This window comes from Cetorhinus maximus, chromosome 2 (assembly GCF_964194155.1).
Source record: "Cetorhinus maximus chromosome 2, sCetMax3.hap1.1, whole genome shotgun sequence".
NCBI lineage: Eukaryota > Metazoa > Chordata > Chondrichthyes > Lamniformes > Cetorhinidae > Cetorhinus > Cetorhinus maximus.
Window position 1 is genome coordinate 227420321 of NC_135880.1, and position 19660 is coordinate 227439980.

A 19660-nucleotide genomic window follows, 5' to 3' on the forward strand; every position below is an offset into this window, starting at 1 on the left:
ACACGCGGCCAACTACATCAATCGCAAGCGATTCCACTCACTGAATGTGCAGCTGGAGTACGACCACCAGAAACGCAACCTCCAGCCATGCGCACAGTTTCCAGGGAGTGTGCACGACTCCTACATCCTCAGTCGGTCACAGATCCCTGACGTCTTCCAGGGTCCACAGAAGCTGCAGGGATGTCTCCTCAGGGACAAGGGCTACCCGCAGAGGCCGTGGCTGATGACACCTGTGCGGCGGCCTCAGACTGCAGCAGAGCGACGGTATAATGAGGCTCATGCTGCAGTTCGCAACTTATGGAGCAGACCATCGGGATGCTGAAGATGAGGTTCCAGTGCCCGAACCAGTCTGGTGGAGCCCTGCAATATAGTCTGCAGAGGGTGTCACACATCATCATCATCCGCTGCGCCCTTTACAACCTGGCGCTGCAATGGGGACAGCAGCTGGCTGAGGAGATGGAGGAGCTGGAGGTCTCCTCCGATGAGGACGCCAACAGGGATGAGAGTGAGGAGGTCCTCGATAGCGACGATGTCAGGAATCAAGCCCTCACACTGGCTAGATGAGGCAGGTGCATTTGGGAGGCCCTCATAGCTGCTAGATTTGTGGAGAGTGATGCGATATGCAGTGAGGTGACCCCATAGATCCTCACATGGCATCTGTGAACGTTTGACTCTAGTCCGGCTTATGGCAGCACGCACACCCTCTGTCATGGAGACGCAGTGGGAGCCCTAATAGTTGCTCAATTGCAGGAGGATGATGACGACATGCAGTGAGGACAACCCATAGATCTTCACATAGTGTCTGAGAATGTCTGAGTCCTGTCTAGCTGAGGGCAGCTCGCTTACGCTCTGTGATCAGGGTCATACCATAGAGACGCAGTCATGAAACTTTAGAAGCATCTGATCCTTTGTCTGCCTTCAGCACCTGAGCCCTTCAGGAGCACAGCATTAGTGGTCACAGATGCTGAAGAGATGGGGGACAACCCCACCTTAAAGGTGCTGAGAGCACACAGAGAGGATGAGGGAACTCTGTGATGCCTGCCCATGACATTCTGGCAGCAATGACCAGCACCATCAAGGTGCAGGCATCAGTAATGTTTCCAGGGAGTGTGAGGCTGGACCATCACTGTGGTCTGAAAGCTGCACAAAGCACAGGGAAGAGGCCCTAGACAGAGTCAGCTGCCTTTATCTTGTGCAGAAAGGTTTCACATCTGAGTGACACAAGCACTGCTCATCAGAACAAGGAGCCATAGGCAGAGAGATATTCTTGGGAGTTTATTGACAATAGTGAACAGTATGCACAAGTGATTAACACCCATGCCAGGCTGTGCAAGTAATTCTTCACTTCCTTGCCCTCGCCTGCCGCCCGGACACGCCCTGGCTGCCTTGTTGCCATCCAGCGGCGGAGGTCCCCGTTGGGAGGCGCTCTACGGAGGTGTCCTCCCACTTTCCATCGGGGACCTGAGGTGGAGGGGGTTGCATGCAGCAGTCCCCTACAATCATAGGATGTGTCGGTTCACGGACTCCCAAGATACCTGCCCTTTTTGCGGTCTTGTGGAGTCTGTGGACCATGTTTATGTAGGGTGTGGTAGGCTGCACTCCCTTTTCAGTTATTTAAAGAACCTTTTATTAATGTTTTCTTTGCACTTCAGTCCCATGCTCCTGATTTATGGGCACCCGGTGCGGAGGGGAGCCGGGAGGGAGGAAGACCTCCTCATGAACCTGCTCCTGGGCCTGGCCAAGTTGGCCATTAACAGGTCCAGGCAGCAGGCGATCGAGGGGGTTGTCCCACCCGACTGTTTGCCCCTCTTCCGCGGCTACGTTCGCAGCCGGGTGTCCCTGGAGAGGGAGCACGCGGTGTCTGCTGGCACCGTTGAGGTCTTCCATACCCAGTGGGCATCGTGGGGGCTGGGTGCTTTATCAACCCTCTTAATCACATTTTGGTTAGATGTTTGTAAGTTTCCTTTAAATGTTGTCTTTGGTTTTGCAGTTACCCTTTTTAGGGGTTATGTTTATTTTATCCCTCATTTTGTTAATTTAGTTTATTTGGACTCCAAAAGAGTTTAATTCTTCTTAACTTTCCTAGCCCCCGACATCCACAGCGTAAGTGGGAGCAGCCTGCTGAATGCAGCACCTTGTCTATGATGACCTTGGCGGGCATCCTCTGGAGGGCTGAGAATTGGAGGGCCCCGGCCTGCTTTTGGAGTCCTGCTGTGTGGCATTGGTACCCTCCTCGGCCTGTGGAGCCGGAGCTGTGGAGGTCACAAGAAGAGGGGATTCGGTTGGGCCGGACACTCTCGGAGTCACCTGGATGGATGGCCCCGGGGTGTGCACCTGCTGATCTTCCTCCCTATGGGTGCCCGAAGGTCCCAGGCTGACTCCTTGAGGAGAAGGGGTATTTGGAGTGAGATCGAGCTGGCTGGGGACCCCTCTGTTGCAGGCCAATTATGGCATCAGCGATGGAGTTTCAAAGGGATAAGACCATAAGACGTAGGAGCAGAAGTAGTCCATTTGGCCCATCGAGTCTGCTCCGTCATTCAATGAGATTATGGCTGATCTGATAATCTTCAATTCTACTTTCCTGCCTTTTCCCCATAATCTTTGATTCCCTTACAGATTAAAAATCTGTCTATCTCAGCCTTGAATATACTTAACGACCCAACCTCTACAGGCTTCTGCGGTAAAGAATTCCACAGATTCACTATCCTCCCCACAGCAGTGCAGGAGTGATATTCTGGACCAAGGTGTTCATGGCAGCTGCCATCCTACCAGTGTTGACCTCGGTGCATTGGCATGCAGGCGCTATCACCTCAGATTGCAAGGCACGATGGAGGAATCCAACTGCCTTCCCTCTGAGGAGTGCAGCAGACATCACTTCCTGATGTTCCCGAGCTTGCCTTTGCTGATCCAGCAATTGTGACATGACCGAGTCCAGAGGCTCGTCATCTGACTCGGACTCAGCAACGTTCTGGCCTCCAGCAGTCCTCCGAGTGCCAGATACCTGGGAAGTCCCTGCCGCCACCTGCTGTGGATCAGACTGTGTGACGTGCTCACCAGGTTGTGATCCCGAGGCTACTCTAAAACAATGTCCCACCAAGGTGTGTGTCTCTGCGCTGTTGGAGGTTGTGAGCACTGTGATGGGACTTCAAGGAAGGTGCCTTCAGATTCCTCTTCAGAGGTTTCTTCGGGGCTTGATTGGAGGCTCTGGGTTATGGGCTCTGTCAGTTGTTTCCCAGATGTGCCTGTTGAAGCAAGGGGAGATAAATAATTCATGGCAGTGGCCTGTGAAACAGGACACATCACTCACAGCATGTTTGTCTGATGGATGTTGCACTGCTGGATCCTCACTTGGTAGAGCACCGCCGACCTCACCGTCAGCACAAGACCGGTCCAGATCCTCACCGGCCAGTTGAACGGCTCTGTTTTCAAAGTCAGTGAGGGCCTTGATTTCAGGCATTCCTCCAGCAGTCTGTGACCTATCCCTCTTGTTGTGTGCCAGCTTGTCTTGCATGAATAGAGATGGAGAGAGTGTAAGCAGCACGGCTGCCAGGACAGATGATAAGTATGCTTGGCATGTATGGGTGGTGAGTGGTCCCATGGACGGGATGAGGACAATAACGGTGAGTGTGCGAGAGTGAATGGTGATGTCCTTTGAACTGGCAGTGAGTGAGGGCCCTGTGGGTGTGCGATGGGTTTGTGAGTGTGTGAGTTGAGTGTGATGAGAAGAGTGACTTACCCTGGCGGAACGGAGAAGATCATCCTTCCTCTGGCTGTCCTCTTTTGAAGGATGTTGGCGCTTACCACCACTGCCACCACCTACCAAGCCTAGTTGGTCACGCTGCTGCCCATCCTGTGGCCAGAACGAGGGTAGAGGACATTCCGGCGGGCCTCCACAGCATGCAAAAGGTGTTCCAGTGATGCCTTGCTAAACCTGGGGGCTGCAATTTTCTTGCCTTCCTTGGACATCTTCCCTGCAGCAGTCATGGGCTGGAAGCACTGAGATGTGTGCGCATGGTAGCACATTAAATATGGCACTCGGCCTGATGAAAAAGCGAGATGATGGCGGGCGGGCGAATGAGACCCTGCCCGCCATCGAAATGCCGTGTTTCCTGGGAATGCGTAAATAATGCGGTGCGTTTGGGACGATTCAGCGTGAAAAGCCGCCATCACAGCCAGCGGGTAAAATGTCGCAGCAGTGGGTAAAACACCAGCTACCGCACTTAGTGCAAATCTGGAATGATTCTGCCCACATTCTCAAGCAGAGTCATGTTTTAGGCCACTTGTATGGGTCTGCAGCAGAGATATCTCACACAGTGAGTTCCTGATTTCACTGCTGCAACATGGTAGAGTTACTGAATATACCTTTCACTTGTGCCACAGACTTCTCCATTTTCTAATTACAATTTTCTTGTTCTCTATGAAGAGCAAAGTAAATGCAGAGAACAGTGTTAAATCCCAACACCAGCAACATCTCATTTCCTAATGTAGGTCCCTTACAGTCAGAAACAGGGGAATTTATAATGGGGAACAAGGAAATGGCTGACCAACTAAATACATACTTTGGTTTTGTCTTCACAAAGGAGGACACTAATAACATACCAGAAATGTTGGGGAACACAGGGTTTAGCGAGAGGGAGGAACTGAAAGAAATCAGTATTAGTAGGGAAATGGTGTTGAGGAAATTGATGGGATTGAAGGCCGATAAATCCCCGGGGTCTGATAATCTACATCCCAGAGTACTTGAGGAAGTGGCCCTAGAAATAGTGGATGCATTGGTGGTCATCTTCCGAGATTCTATAGACTCTGGAACAGTTCCGGCAGATTGGAGGGTAGCTAATGTAACCCCATTATTTAAAAAGGGAGGCAGAGAGAAAACAGGGAATTATAGACCAGTCAGCCTGACGTCAGTAGTGGGGAAAATTCTAGAGTCCATTATAAAAGGTTTAATAGCTGAGCACATGGAAAACAGTGGCAGAATCAGGCAGAGTCAGCATGGATTTATGAAGGGGAAATCATGCTTGACAAATCTACTGGAATTTTTCGAGGATGTAACTAGTAGAGTTGATGAGGGGGAGCCAGTGGATGTGGTTTATTTGGACTTTCAGAAGGCTTTCGACACAGTCCCACATAAGAGATTGCCGTGTAAAATTAAAGCGCATGGGATTGGGGGTAGTGTATTGAGATGGATAGAAAACTGGTTGGCAGACAGGAAACAAAGAGTAGGAATAAACGGGTCTTTTTCCGAATGGCAGGCAGTGACTAGTGGGGTACCGCAGGGATCGGTGCTGGGACCCCAGTTATTCACAATATATATTAATGATTTAGATGAGGGAATTAAATGTAATATCTCCAAATTTGCAGATGACACAAAGCTGGGTGGGAGGGTGAGCTGTGAGGAGGATGCAGAGATGCTTCAGTGTGATTTGGACAAGCTGAGTGGGTGGGCAAATGCATCGCAGATGCAATATAATGTGGATATATGTGAGGTTATCCATTTTGGTAGCAAAAACAGGAAGGCAGATTACTATCTGAATGGCTATAAATTGAGAGAGGGGAATGTGCAATGAGACCTGGGTGTCCTTGTACACCAGTCGCTGAAAGTAAGCATGCAGGTGCAGCAGGCGGTAAAGAAGGCAAATGGTGTGTTGGCCTTCATAGCCAGAGGATTCGAGTACAGGAACAGGGATGTCTTGCTGCAATTGTACAGGGCCTTGGTGAGACCACACCTGAAATAGTGTACACAGTTTTGGTCTCCTTATCTGAGGAAGAATGTACTTGCTATAGAGGGAGTGCAGCGAAGGTTTACCCGACTGATTCCTGGGATGGCAGGACTGACATATGAGGAGAGATTGAGTCGATTAGGATTATATTCACTGGAGTTCAGAAGAATGAGGGGGGTTCTCATAGAAACCTATAAAATTCTAACAGGACTAGACAGGGTAGATGCAGGAAGGATGTTCCTGATGGTGGGGGAGTCCAGAACCAGGGGTCACAGTCTGAGGATATGGAGTAAACCATTTAGGACTGAGATGAGGAGAAATTTCTTCACCCAGAGAGTGGTGAGCCTGTGGAATTCGTTACCACAGAAAGTAGTTGAGACCAAAACATTGTGTGTTTTCAAGAAGGAGTTAGATATAGCTTTTGGGGCGAAAAGGATCAAAGGGTATGGGGAGAAAGCGGGAGCAGGCTATTGAGTTGGATAATCAGCCATGATCATAATGAATGGCAGAGCAGGTTCGAAGAGCCGAATGGCCTACTCCTGCTCCTAGTTTCTATGTTTCTAAATGGGCTTAGAATGGAATGCCAGGGCATGGATGGGGGATGGGTTGCTGTGTAATCCCCGGGTACCATTACAATAATCTTAGCTGCTTGACTCAAGCCAATTCCACATAAAATTCTGAACCTCATGAAAATAAATTGCCGCATGTAGGATTCATTTATCAGAATATCTTTTGGAGGATTTCAGGGATCAGTCTTGCTTAATGGGGAATTGTAGGAAAAGCAAAATGACAGGGTGAGCCAGATGGAATGAATAGTTTCCTAATTGGTATGATGTTTACTTATTCATATTACATGGATGTGTTGGAACCTGGTCACAAAGCTGTTATTGAAAATGGCCAATAGAATAATGACAATCCTGATCAAAGTGGGACACTTGGTCAATATATTGTGTGTGCCTACATCTGAAGCTTTGTCCAGTACAATCTGCAGGCTGGTTTCTGGTTCTAATATATTGACTGGTCTATATATCCCCAGCAGTCGCTGCATCATCTGCAATTAATCATTTCTCTTACCCGTATTCTTTCTTCCCTCTGTTTATTGATCAACTCCAAGATCTCTTCTCGTTTCTTTGCCTGCAAAAAGAAGGAATGATTGTAGTCATTGCTTTTATTTGTTCGATTTTTTATCCCCGATTCCAGGAAATCAGTTTAGACAATCCCTTCATCTTCCTTACTAGGTAAATAAAAACACCTTTTATTTTGGGCATTCTGATGTGATTAATAAATCCTTCTTACTTATACAGCACTTTAGCACATTGCAAAAAGCTCCCCACAATCAATAACTTTCAAATCTCACTAAGCATTGTTATGGAGGCAAATGCAGCAGCACATTCTGCGAACAGCAACATTCCAACGCATGCAATGAGATGAACAACCAGTTAACCTATTTTTGGTTAAGAAAGGGAGGTTTGATTGGGCACCAGGAAAATTCCATGTTCTTCTTAGGGCAATAGCATAGGATGCATAACATCCACTTAAAGTAATGGACCAGTGAGACAGCACCTTTGTTAAAGGGCTGATCCAAAGGATAGCACCTCTTAACAAATCCTAGAGTAAGGCCACCTGATGTGACACAGGAGTACAAACACAAAGTCAAGCTGACAGGTTATATTTTATTTAAGTTCCTCATGGGATTAATTATTGGGTCTCAGATATTACACCAACCAGCTAAACAATCAAACCATCCTTTAGCTGCTTTTTCTCCAATTTTTCCTCCCCTCCTCTCGAGTGTTTTTAAAAATTCATTAATGGGATGTGGGCGTTGCTGGCTGGGCTAACATTTATTGCCCATCCTTAATTGCCCTTGTTCAGAGGGCACTTAAGAGTCAACCACATTGCTGTGGGTCTGGAGTCACATGTGCCAGACCAGGTAAGGACGGCAAATTTCCTTCCCTAAAGGACATTAGTGAACCAGATGGGTTTTTACAACAGCCAAATATGGTTTCATGGTCATCATTAGACTTTTAATTCCAGATTTTGTTTATTGAATTCAAATTCCACCATCTGCCGTGGAACTTCCTTCTATAATTTCTGTGACAGTGAAGCTTGCAGTGACGAAACCACAATAGCCTTTCAAAAAGTGCTCCATCCAGATCATTTCAGCCAACCTTTTATCCAGGGCATTACCCTGGGTCTCTGGGTCACTAGTCCAGCGACAATACCACTACACCATCGCCTCCCCTCCAAAATGCTGACTTTCAACAGGGTAGGAACACTGGTGGTTCTCCAAAGCCATTCTTCATGGGCAAATCTGGACAGAGGGTGGCATCAGGCTACTTAACCATCACTCAATGCCATCATCAGCCATCCAACAGCCATGGAAGGCAATTGAATGAGCCCCACTACTGTGGAAACAGACTGGGAATCAATCCTTTGGATTTACCCACAGAACCATTGGAGAATTAACTCCCTTTGTTCCTTTGCAGAATTTCAGTAATATATGGAACCAGAGGGCTTTCTCTGTTCATTTAGCATGTTTCCAGTGTCCTAGAATTTCCCATCCTAAACGTAGCAGAACTTCCTTCTACAAATTCTTTGACAGTGAAGCTTGCAGTGACGAAACCACAATAGCCTTTCAAAGTGCTCCATCCAGATCATTTCAGCCAACCTTTTATCCATTGTTCTTTATTAACATATGCATTATTGAAAAGAATATGCAGTTGAAAATGAGTTAAAGGCTAGAATTTAATTCAACTGCTTGAATGATGCACCGTAAATCATTTCCACCTTTCTCCTACAGTTTTTGTTGTAGTCTAAATTCACCTAATTCTAACTTTCTGTACAGATTTTTCTTTCTACTGAAAGCAGCTAACACACAAAGCAACACTGCTTCAACTCAAAAACTTTGAGTTATTTATGAATACTAGGGATGTAAATTCCTTATTTTGGGCTAATTATTTACTAACCCTGCAACATAATAAAACATAAATGAATGAATATTTGATGTAATGATTGCAGAATTCCATTTCAGAACTGCAAAATATTCCTTGTGTGGAGACAACAGCCTATTGCACTCCTCTCAGTCACTGCACTCAAAGTTTTTACTTTTAGTAACCATTAATTCTATTCATAGTGCAACATTTAATGTTTCCAATGTTCTCAACTCAGTGCTTGAAATTGTGTATTCCTGTTAGGGTTCGGTGCCACAATCTCACACAGCTCTTTGCCAACTCATCCAAGTGGCTATTCTCCATGTCTAAACCTTTAAGGTTCATGGTGCCACTCATCTGATTGTTGGAGAGGGATCATTGCAGCTAAACCAGGTCCTATCCTTTCCCTGACAACTACAAATATGGATTTTACAGCAGGAGTAACTGAATACCAATTGGGAGCAAGAAGTCTGATTGATTTTTCCCCCCTCCCTACCCTGGAATCAGAGCTAATTACTTAATGTGCACAGCTACTTCTGCAAAGGTCGGCCAACTCAGCACAGACTAGGGACCAAATGTAGAACCTCCCTGGTCTGTATAGGCCAGTGTCACACCAGGCAGTGCAGTTTCCAACAGACCTCTTAGAGGAGTCGCATATTATATTCAGAAACTGGAGGATTATACAGTCCAGCAGATAATGTTCACTTCTGTTTCTTCTGGGTTTGGGATCAAAGCTTATACAAAAATGAGAGAAGGCCATTTGGAGTGCCTGTGAGTCAACATTTTAGAAAAATAACACAAATTTCACATCCTCAAGATGTCCCAAAAGGTTTTACAGAATTATGAATTACTTTTGAAATGCAGCCATTGTTGTTTTGCAGACACGTGTGGCAGCCAGTTTAAGCATGGCAAGGTCCCATAAACAGTGGCCATGGTGAATTTTTTTTTCGTTTGTTCATGGGATGTGGGTGCCAGCATTTATTGCCCATCCCTAATTGCCCTTGAGGTGGTGGTGGTGAGCTGCATTCTTCAGCCACTGCAGTTCATGTGGTGTAGGTACACCCATAGTGCTGTTAGGGAGGAAGTTCCAGGATTTTGACCCACTGACAGTGAAGGAATGGCGATATATTTCCAAGTCAGGATGGTGTGTGGCTTGGAGGGGAACTTGCAGGTGGTGGTGTTCCCATGAACCTGCTGCCCTTCTCTTTCTAGGTGACAGAGATCAGGGGTTTGGAATGTGCTGTCTAAGGAGCATTGGTGGGTTGCTGCAGTACCTCTTGTAAATGGCACCCACTGCTGCCACTGTACGTTGGTAGTAGAGGCAATGAATGTTGAAGGTGGTCGGTGAGGTACCAATCAAGCAGGCTGCTTTGTCTTGGACAGTTTTGAGCTTCATGCATGTTGTTGGAGCCACACTTATCCAAGCAAGTGAAGAGTGATGCTGGTTAAAGATGAAATACTGGCACATACACTGGAAGAACTCCTCTGCCCTTCTTGAATAGTGCATGGGACCTTTAACATTCAGTTGAATATTTTGGATGGACCCTCAATTTAGTATTTGATCCACTGTATTTCCAGCATATTTGATTTTGATTTCATCTTTTTCCTACTGGCTCAATCCCCAAATTTTGTCGTCACCACTCAACAATCACATTCCTGAAAGCAGATAGTCTTTGTTACCTTGCATTTTTAAAAATTCATTTACAGGATGTGGGCATCACTAGTTAGGCCAGCATTTATTGCGCTCTCTAATTGCCCTTGAGAAGGTGGTGTTGGTAAGCTGCCTTCTTGAACCACTGCAGTCCACGTGGTGTAGGTACACCCACAGTGCTATTAGGGAGGGGGTTCCAGGATTTTGACCCAGCAACAGTGAAGGAATGGCAATATATTTCCAAATGAGGATGATGTGTCTTGGAGGGGGACTGGCAGGTGGTGGTGTTCCCATGTGTCTGCTGCCCTTGATCTTCTAGGTGTAGAGATCGTGGGTTTGGAAGGTGCTTTCAAAGGAGCCTTGGTGAGTTGCTGCAGTGCATCTTGTAAATGGTACACACTGCTTCCACTGTTCATTGGTGTTGGTAGGAATGAATGTTTGTGGAAGGAGTGCCAATCAAGCGGCTGCTTTGTCCTGGATGGTTTCAAGCTTCATGAGTGTTGTGGGAGCTGTTCTCATCCAGGCAAGTGGAGAGTATTCCATCACACTCCTGACCTGTGCCTTGCAGATGATGGAAAGGCTTTGGGGAGTCAGGAGGTGAGTTGCTTGCCACAGGATTCCTCGCTTCTGACCTGCTCTTGTAGCTATGGCTAGTCTAGTTCAATTTCTGGTCAATAGCAACCCCCAGGATGTTAATAATGGGGGATTTAATGACGGTAATACCATTGAATGTCAACGGGCAATGGTTCGATTCTCTGTTGTTGGAGATTGTCATTGCCTGGCACTTGTGTGGTGTGGATTTTACTTGCCACTTGTCAGCCCAAGCCTGGATATTGTCCAGGTCTTGCTGCATTTGGACATGGGCTGCTTCAGTATCTGAGGAGTCGCAAATGGTGCTGAACATTGTGCAATCATCAGCGAATATCCCCACTTCTGATCTTATGATGAAAGGAAGGTCATTGATGAAGCAGCTGGAGATGGTTGGACCTAGGACACTACCCTGGGGAACTGCTGTCGTGATGTCCTGGAACTGAGGTGATTGACCTCCAACAACCACAACCATCTTCCTTTGTGCTAGGTATGACTCCAACAGCAGAGAGCTTCCCCCCTGATTCCCATGGACTCCAGTTTTGCTAGGCTCCTTGATGCCACACTTTGGCCAAATGCTGTCTTGATGTCAAAGGCAGTCACTCTCACCTCATCTCTGGAGTTCAGCTCTTTTGTCCATGTTTGAACCAAGGTTGTAATGAGGCCAGAAGCTGAGAGACCCTGGTGGAACCCAAACTGCGCGTCAGTGAGAAAGTGATTGCAAATCAAGTGCCGCTTGATAGCACTGTTGATGACCCCTTCCATCAGTTTATTGATAATCAAAAGGTGGACTGATGGGGCAGTAATTGGCCAGGTTAGATTAGTCCTGCTTTTTGTGTACAGGACAAACCTGGGCAATTTTCCATATTGCTGGGTAGATGCCTGTGTTGTAGCTGTACTGGAATAGCTTGGCTAGAGATGCAGCAAGTTCTGGAGCACAAGTCTTCATTACTATTGCCAGAATATTGTCAGGGCCCATAGCCTTTGCAGTATCCAGTGCTTTCAGCCGTTTCTTGATATCACGAGGAGTGAATTGAATTGGCTGAAGATTGGCATCTGTGATGATGGGGATGTCTGGAGGAGGCCGAGATGGGTCATCTACTCTGTACTTCTGGCTAAAGATTGTTGTGAATGCTTCAGCCTTATTTTTTGCACTGATGTGCTGGGCTCCTCCATCATTGAGGATGGGGATATTTGTGGACCTCCTCCTCCAATGAGTTGTTTAATTGTCCACCACTATTCACGACTGAATGTGGCAGGACTGCAGAGCTTAGATCTAATCTGATGGTTGTGGAATTGCTTAGCTCTGTCTATCACTTGCTGCTTATGCTGTTTGGCACGCAAGTAGTCCTGTGTTGTAGCTTCACCAGGTTGATATCTAATTTTTATGTATGTCTGGTGCTGCTTCTTGCATGCTCTCCTGCACTCTTCATTAAACCAGGGTTGATTACCTGGCTTGGTGGTAATGGTAGAGTGGGGGATATGCCGGGCCATGAGATTACAGATTGTGGTTGAGCACAATTCTGCTGCTGCTGATGGCCCACAGTGCCTCATGGTTGCTCAGTCTTGGGTTGCTAGATCTATTCAAAATCTATCCCATTTAGCACAGTGGTAGTGCCACACAACATGATGGAAGGTATCCCCAGTGTGAAGACGGGACTTCGTCTCCACAACGACTGTACGGTGGACACTCCTACTGATTCTGTCATGGACAGATGCATCTACGGCAGGCAGGTTAGAGAGGATGAGGTCAACTATGTTTTTCCCTCGTTGGTTCCCTCACCACCTGCCGCAGATCCAGTCTAGCAGCTATGTCCTTTAGGACTTGGCCGGGCTTGGTCTGTGGTGGTGCTACTGAGCTACTCTTGGTGATGGGCATTGAAGTTCCCCACCCAGGGCGCCCTTGCCACCCTCAGTGCTTCCTCCAAGTGGTGTTCAGCATGGAGGGGCACTGATTCATCAGCTGAGGGAGGGCGGTACGTGGTAATCAGCAGGTTTCCTTGCCTGTATTTGGCCTGATGCCATGAGAATTTATGGGGGCCGGAGTCGATGTTGAGGACTCCCAGGGCAACTCCCTCCCGACTGTATACCACTGTGCCGCCACTTCTGTTGGGTCTCTTCTGCTGGTTGGACAGGACATACCCAGGGATGTTGATGATGGTGTCTGGGGAATGATCTGTAAGGTATGATTCCGTGAGGATGACTATGTCAGGCTATTGCTTGACTAGTGAGACAGCTCTCCCAACTTTGGCACAAGCCCCCAGATGTTAATAAAAAGGACTTTGCAAGGTCGACAGGCTGGGTTTGTCATTGTCGTCTGCGGTGCCTAGGTCGATGCTGGGTGGTCCATCCGGTTTCATTCCTTTTTTGTGACTTTGTAGCAGTTTGATACAACTGAGGGGCTTGCTAGGCCAATTCAGAGGGCATTTAAGAGTCAACCACATTACTGCGGATCTGGAGTCACGTGTAGGCCAGACCAGGTGAGGACGGCAGATTTCCTTCCCTAAAGGACATTAGTGAACCATCTTGAAGAGGCTAATAGGTGTGGTGACCTGTATTGCACAGAGTATCGTGAGAAGCTCTAACCTGGCCACAAAAGGGTTAAGCCCAGCATTCAATCACTATTCTTCAATCACAGGCTCAGAAAGGCTACAAAGGCTAATTAGTTAAAGAGTCTCTGAGTGAGACTGACCCTTGAATCTCTTACTGCTAATAATCGCTGAGCATGTTCTAGGAACTGCATCCTATCCTGGCACCATAAATCCTTAAAACTGCAGCTATCTGCAAACCTCACATATCTCAGGCATTTGTCAATGCTGCAGAGCATTTACACAGACTGTTTCAATTCCTGAGCAGAGTTTTATGTTCTGTTCTCAATCACTAGTAAGTTGAGCAACAGTGTAATAACCTAGTTGGAGGGACCATTGCCAGGTCACAGACAGACTCACAGCTTAGCCTATTGTCATCCCAGATAGTACAGCACACCCTTCACCCTTGCACATGCTGTCTGAACACATTTAGATACATTCCACAAACGAGTGGACATATTTTTGTGCTCGAAGGCCACTGGCCAAAGAAACTTAATGGTTAATCAGTGAATTACCAAGCTAGTTAGTAGCCCACAAACTAGTGAGGCAGCTAGTGTTAGGAACTAGACATCATTTAAGTAAGTTATATGTATATTTGTGTGTGTTAGGAATAAGTTGTAGTTTTAAGTTTAATTTATATTTCTATATTTGTGTGTTAAGGGAACCTGAGTTTAGTTTCACTTTAAACTGAAGCCTGCAACTCTGGGGGGGTTTGTGTGTATACCTGAATTCTAATGAAGTTTTATGACTCTTGAAGTAGAAAAACTATGCTTTTACCTAGCAACAGGGGGCCCACAGACACAGAGAAACAGAAAGTAGTTTGAGTTCAGTTGGTAATTATGCTCTAAAGTGAAGAATGCAGTTTAAGTCTCTCTCTAGCTGGACATTCTGGTAGATTGCTGAGAAAAATAAGTCGAAGAATCTTAGGTGAGTTGCTCTAAAGTTAAAGTAACAGTGAATGTGGAGTGAGTTTTGGATCTCAGGGGAGATACCAAGTTGTCAGCAGTCTATTTAGAGAGGGAACTGCAGGGAGCAGGTCATAAAGGAAAAAGAGAAAGGTCCTAAGAAGCCCTTTTAAGTTAACTCAAAGGACAAGGGCAGGAATCTGGAACTAGATCCTATTCAGTGGAAGTGAAAGCAAGGAGCAGAGGGAAAGGCTCCAAATTAAAGAGAAGAAAGCTGCAGAAAGCAGAATTAAAGCAAAATAGGCTTGTGAGAAGCCAGAAGATCCAAGGAGACAGCTGAAGGTCTGTATCTCTTTACTATGGGCATGTAAAGCAGCGGTGCTCTGTTGACATGGCTGAGTATCTGAGAATGCATGGAAGGTGAAGCTTTAATGCACATAGCGATCCAGGGGAGAGGAACAGCAGAAGGAGAGTTCAAAACCCTGGAGGTAGACCCTTGTGGAAGGCGTCCGAGAGAAAGTGTCGTTTGGGAGAAACTTCAAAAGCGGTGGAGATTGGAAAGCCTCATATGAAAGACAAAGTTCAGTGAAACCGGTTGGCTCTTGGTGTGACAAGTGTCTGGGGAGAGTTGATGAGGGATCCAAGCATCTGTTTGGAGTGGCATCTGTTGCTTGGTTTCAGAGTGTGCTGTGCCTGATTACAGGTCGCCTATTGGTTTACATGTGCTGTGTACTTACTGTGAACATAAGAGTATAAGATAGCTTTTATAACTTGTTATCCTTACAAATCCGTATACATCTGTAAAGGTATAGTTGTGGGTAAACCCTTCACGTTTCTAAACAAAAAATAAAAGTTAGGATCTATCAAGCCGGGTTCCACCCTGGGACCTTACTTGTCCAGTAGTAACATCAGCTGGGATTATAACACTAGTTAACTGATAGAATTCTGCATCATTAAATCAATTCCCCAGTGAATGTGTAACGGATGTTTCTAATTTGAATCAGGTGATCTCATGTGGGGCTGCAGTTGAGGTGCTGCTGTTGTCCTCATCATCCCTGAGAAGGGAAGGAGGGGAATGTAAACCAGCCATAGTTCACTACTGGACACTATCCAGCAGCTTCTACTAGAAGGAGAATAGCCTGAAAACTCAGCCACGCACTAACTGGCCAACTGAATCCCCACAACGTGATAGGCAGGAAGTGCACCATCCATCATACTAGGAAAAGGAAAATAACCATAGTTACCAATGCCGGAAACAGGCACAGATCTTTTGTGTGTCAAAATGCTTGTTTGAGGCCTCTTGTCTCCCAGGGACTACTTGCTACCAAAAAGGTAAGTTTTTGAAATTTACTAATCTGAATGTAGTGCCTCCACCCAAAACTGTGCATGCCTCAAATTATTTTTTATTCTTTCACAGGATGTGAAAGGTTAGGTTGGTTAGGCCAGCATTTATTGCCTATCCTTAATGGCCCTTGAGAAGGTGGTGGTGGACCACTGCAGTCCATGTGGTGTAGGTACACCCACAGTGCTGTTAGGGAGGGAGTTCCTGAAGGAAGTGTGTGCCTGGCTGTTGGGTGAACCCAGACTGGCTCTCATACCTCCATGATTAATGAAGTCTCCTGACTGCTCCATGTGGGATATGGACGTTGCTGGCAAGGCCAGCATTTGTTGTCCATTCCTAATTGCCCTTGAACTAGGCAATTTCAGAAGACAGTTAAGAGTCAGCCACATTGCTGCGGGTCTGGAGTCGCCAGGTAAGGATGGCAGATTTTCTTCCCCAAAGGACATAGTGAACCAGATGGGTTTTTTACGACAATTGATAGTTTCATGGTCACCATTACTGAGACTAGCTTTATATTCCAGATTTAATAGTTGAATTCAAATCCCACCAGCTGCCAAGGTGGGATTTGAACCCTTATCCCCACAGCATTAGCCTGGGACTCTAGATAAATAGTACTGTTACCACTTTGCTGCCACCTACCCCCATAATGGCTTCTGCCTCAATCCTTTGTTTTACTAAAGTAAGCTTCAGAGGTCACGATACTATGGCAAGCCACAGTACTCAAAAGGAATTTCTACAAACATACCCCCTTTCATAAAAAGTGCATGCAGTTTGTTTTCTCTATCATTTGCAATTACAAGTTACCCACATCATTGGTCTTTAAAGAAAGTCACCGAGCATGGACAAAAAGCTTTGGGTTTTTTTTGTCTTTCCTGGGATGCCATGAGTCATAGGCTCTTTAAGCAACTAGCTTGTGTAGCTTGATGCTCCTTACAAGCACTGCACTGGCTGATGTGGTCCTTTATCTCATTGTTCAGATTTGGCCAGTAGAGCACTTCTCTTGCCTTCCTCAGAATAGATTCAATTCCTGATGGCTTGTATTGATGTGCTTCAGCTTCCCTCATCTCTTTAAGGATAATGACTCTAGTTCCTTTGTACAAGATATCATCTTGGGCAATCACTTCATCTCTGTAGGCCCAGTGCTTTTCTATAGCAACAGGTGTATCCTTGATGGTTTCATCACTACGTCCTGTGGGGAGTTGCAACTTGTTGAAATGGTATCCCGAACATAGTTAGAAAACTCTGCTTTCAACCAATTTCACTTGCCAGTATTCATCCTCCGCATCTAGGGTGGTTTAAAAAAAGACCTTTGCCTTGGCAAGTTGCAGCAAGATTTCTCCAATGGTTGGCATGGGGTAGTGAGATCTCTTCAAAGCTTTAATGAGGTCCTTTGGATTTATGCATACTCTGTTTTCCACCTTGTTTCACTGCTACCATGCTGCTAATCCAGGCTGTAGGACTTATCACTTTCTTGATTACTCCAATCTTTTCAAGATCCTCTATCTTGTCTTTCAGGCTGGACTTGAGGGTAGCTGGAATTCTCATCAGACGTATTGAGATATCACTTTAAGGTAATATTCAAATGAGCAAGTAACCAGGTTGTAAGGCAGCATGCATGTGACCAGCAGCTGGTACTGTGTGTAGGAATTGCAACTGTGCTGTCCCTGTGAGTAATGGTTGCTGAATCCTCAAAGTGGAACTGTGCTTTGAGCCACCTGTAATATATGTTCAAAAAAACTGAACCTATGTTTGGTTTACCAGTCCTCTGTGCGAGATTGGTGAGCTTGTGTAAAGACATAGAAACACAACTGGAAGATGTTCTGTTGGTCTCACACTCTAATCTCCCTCAAGAGAATGGGTCATAACTTCCTTGGAGTGGCAATCAGCGTCGGATTGCAACTCTATGCCCAATTGCTTATGCAAAATTTCTTCCGTGCCTGTCTTGGCCAGCGAGATCCAGGCAGCGCAGCTGTCTCCCAAGCCCAGCCTCGTAGTCCAGCAGAGTCAGATTGAAGAAGTACATGCCCCTTTTTTACAGCACTAGCTGCTGAAAGTAAGTGCCTAAGGTAAATGGATAGGATTTGTGGGGCGTGAGGGAATCAGAGGTTGGATGGGGGGCTGGGAGGGATGAGACATTGGGGGGAGTGGGAGTGCTTGGACATCAGGTGGGGGGGTTGCACATTAGAGTGGGTGAGGGGCGCGGATGGCGGGGGGTGTCAAACATTGAAAGGGTAGGGGAAGGTGGGAGTCGGACATTGGTGGCGGGGGGGGTTGGTGGGTGGTGGACGTCAGATATAGATCCGGACGGATCGGGAGGAGGTCAGGGCCGGTCAGGTCGGGTAGGAGGGGGGTAGGGGAGATGGGTGTCCGATGGGATCAGGATGGTGTGGTCAGGTTGAGGGTGTGGTGGGGGGAGGGGGTGGCGGGTTGGTATTGTAGGGTCGGGAGTGAGGTCAGTGGGGGGGTAGTGGAGTCGGGTTGGGTCGGAGAGAATCCCATGTGGAGTCGGGTGTAGTGAGGGTTGCCATGTGTGGGGGTAGTCGGGAAGATGGAAAAAGACCCCTGGTGGGAGGGGGGGGTGGTCAGGCCTGTGGGGGGTGTCCCCTGGTGTTCGGTTGTGTGGGGGGACAGTCTGTCTGGAAATTAGAAAGGGTTTTAATTCTTCTTTTTCTGAGTAGCTATTTGTGTAACACAGCCTGAATCATCTGAAGTTTGCAATTTAAATCGCATTTTCGGATGGTTCCCAGAGCAGGGCAATTGCCCAGAGGAAGCTTGCACTTCTGGGCAATTGTGCAAACCCTGACCTTTGAAATTCCGAGAAGGTTCCCCAGTGCATCTTTGGGGTGCTCCCCAAATCTAACATTGGGGAGTTCGGAAGTTACAGTCCATTATTTACTTGTAAGTCATCCAAGACTTGTGAAATCATCTTTGTAATTTGTCAGGGTCTGTTCAGCAGCCAATGGCTTGGTGCAACGCAAAACACTAAATCTCTTCTGGTATATGGAGGGTTACCAGTCCAAGCTTTTGACTTGTTTCAGCTGAGGTACAAGAACCCAAGAAATAGGAGTAGACCGTTTGGCCCTTTGAGCCTGCTCTGCCATTCAGTACAATTATGGCTGATCTTGGGCTTCAATTCCTTTTTCCCGCCTGCTCCCCATATCCCTTAATTCTCTGAGACACCAAAAATCTGTTTATCCCAATCATGAATGTATTCAGCGATGGAGCATCCACAACCCACTGGGGTAGGGAATGCCAAAGATTCACAACCCTTTGAGTGAAGAAATTTTTCCTCATCTCAGTCCTAAATGATTAGCCCCTTATCCTGAGTCTGTGACCTCGTGTTTTAGATTCCCGACCAGGGGAAACAATCTCTCAGCGTTCACCCTATCAAAACCCCTCAGAATTTTGTATGTTTCAAAGAAGATCGCCTCTTATTCTTCTAAATTCCAGAGAATATAGGCCCAATTTACTTAGCCTTTCATCGTAGGACAACCCCTTTATCCCAGGGAGCAATCTGGTGAACTATCGCTATACCACCTTCAACGCAATTATATCCTTTCTTAAATGTGGAGACCAAAACTGCATGCAGTATTCCAGATGTGGTCTCGCCAAAACCCTGTACAACTGTAGCAACACTTCTTTATTCTTGTACTCTAGTCCCCTTGAAATAAAGGCCAACATGCCATTTGCCACCTTAATTGCTTGCTGCACCTATATGCTAACTTCTTGCATTCCTTGTACAAGCACGCCCAAGTCTCTTTGAATATTAATACCTTACGACAAAAATGAATAACTTCACACTTCCTTCCATTAAACCCCATCTGCTATTTTGTTGCCCACTCACTTAACCTGTCTATATCTCTTTGCAGCCTCTCTCTATCCTTCCCACAGCTTATTTTTCCACCTGGCTTTGTATCATCAGCAAACTTAGGTACA

General features: G+C 46.5%; 1 protein-coding gene and 1 long non-coding RNA gene across 3 annotated transcripts in view; one reads left to right on the forward strand and one right to left on the reverse strand.

The window, feature by feature from the left end:
• The window catches only part of LOC144671623 (uncharacterized), a 1108978-nt gene that overhangs the window by 748685 nt on the left and 340633 nt on the right, over nt 1-19660 (forward strand). The gene's annotated exons all lie outside the window — the stretch shown is intronic.
• LOC144691083 (cilia- and flagella-associated protein HOATZ-like) overlaps nt 1-19660 on the reverse strand; it is an 84219-nt gene that overhangs the window by 25462 nt on the left and 39097 nt on the right. For both annotated transcript variants that reach the window (XM_078559152.1, XM_078559144.1), the window contains exon 4: nt 6795-6854. In XM_078559152.1, the coding sequence (XP_078415278.1) occupies nt 6795-6854 (60 nt within the window). The remainder of the gene's footprint in view (nt 1-6794; nt 6855-19660) is intronic.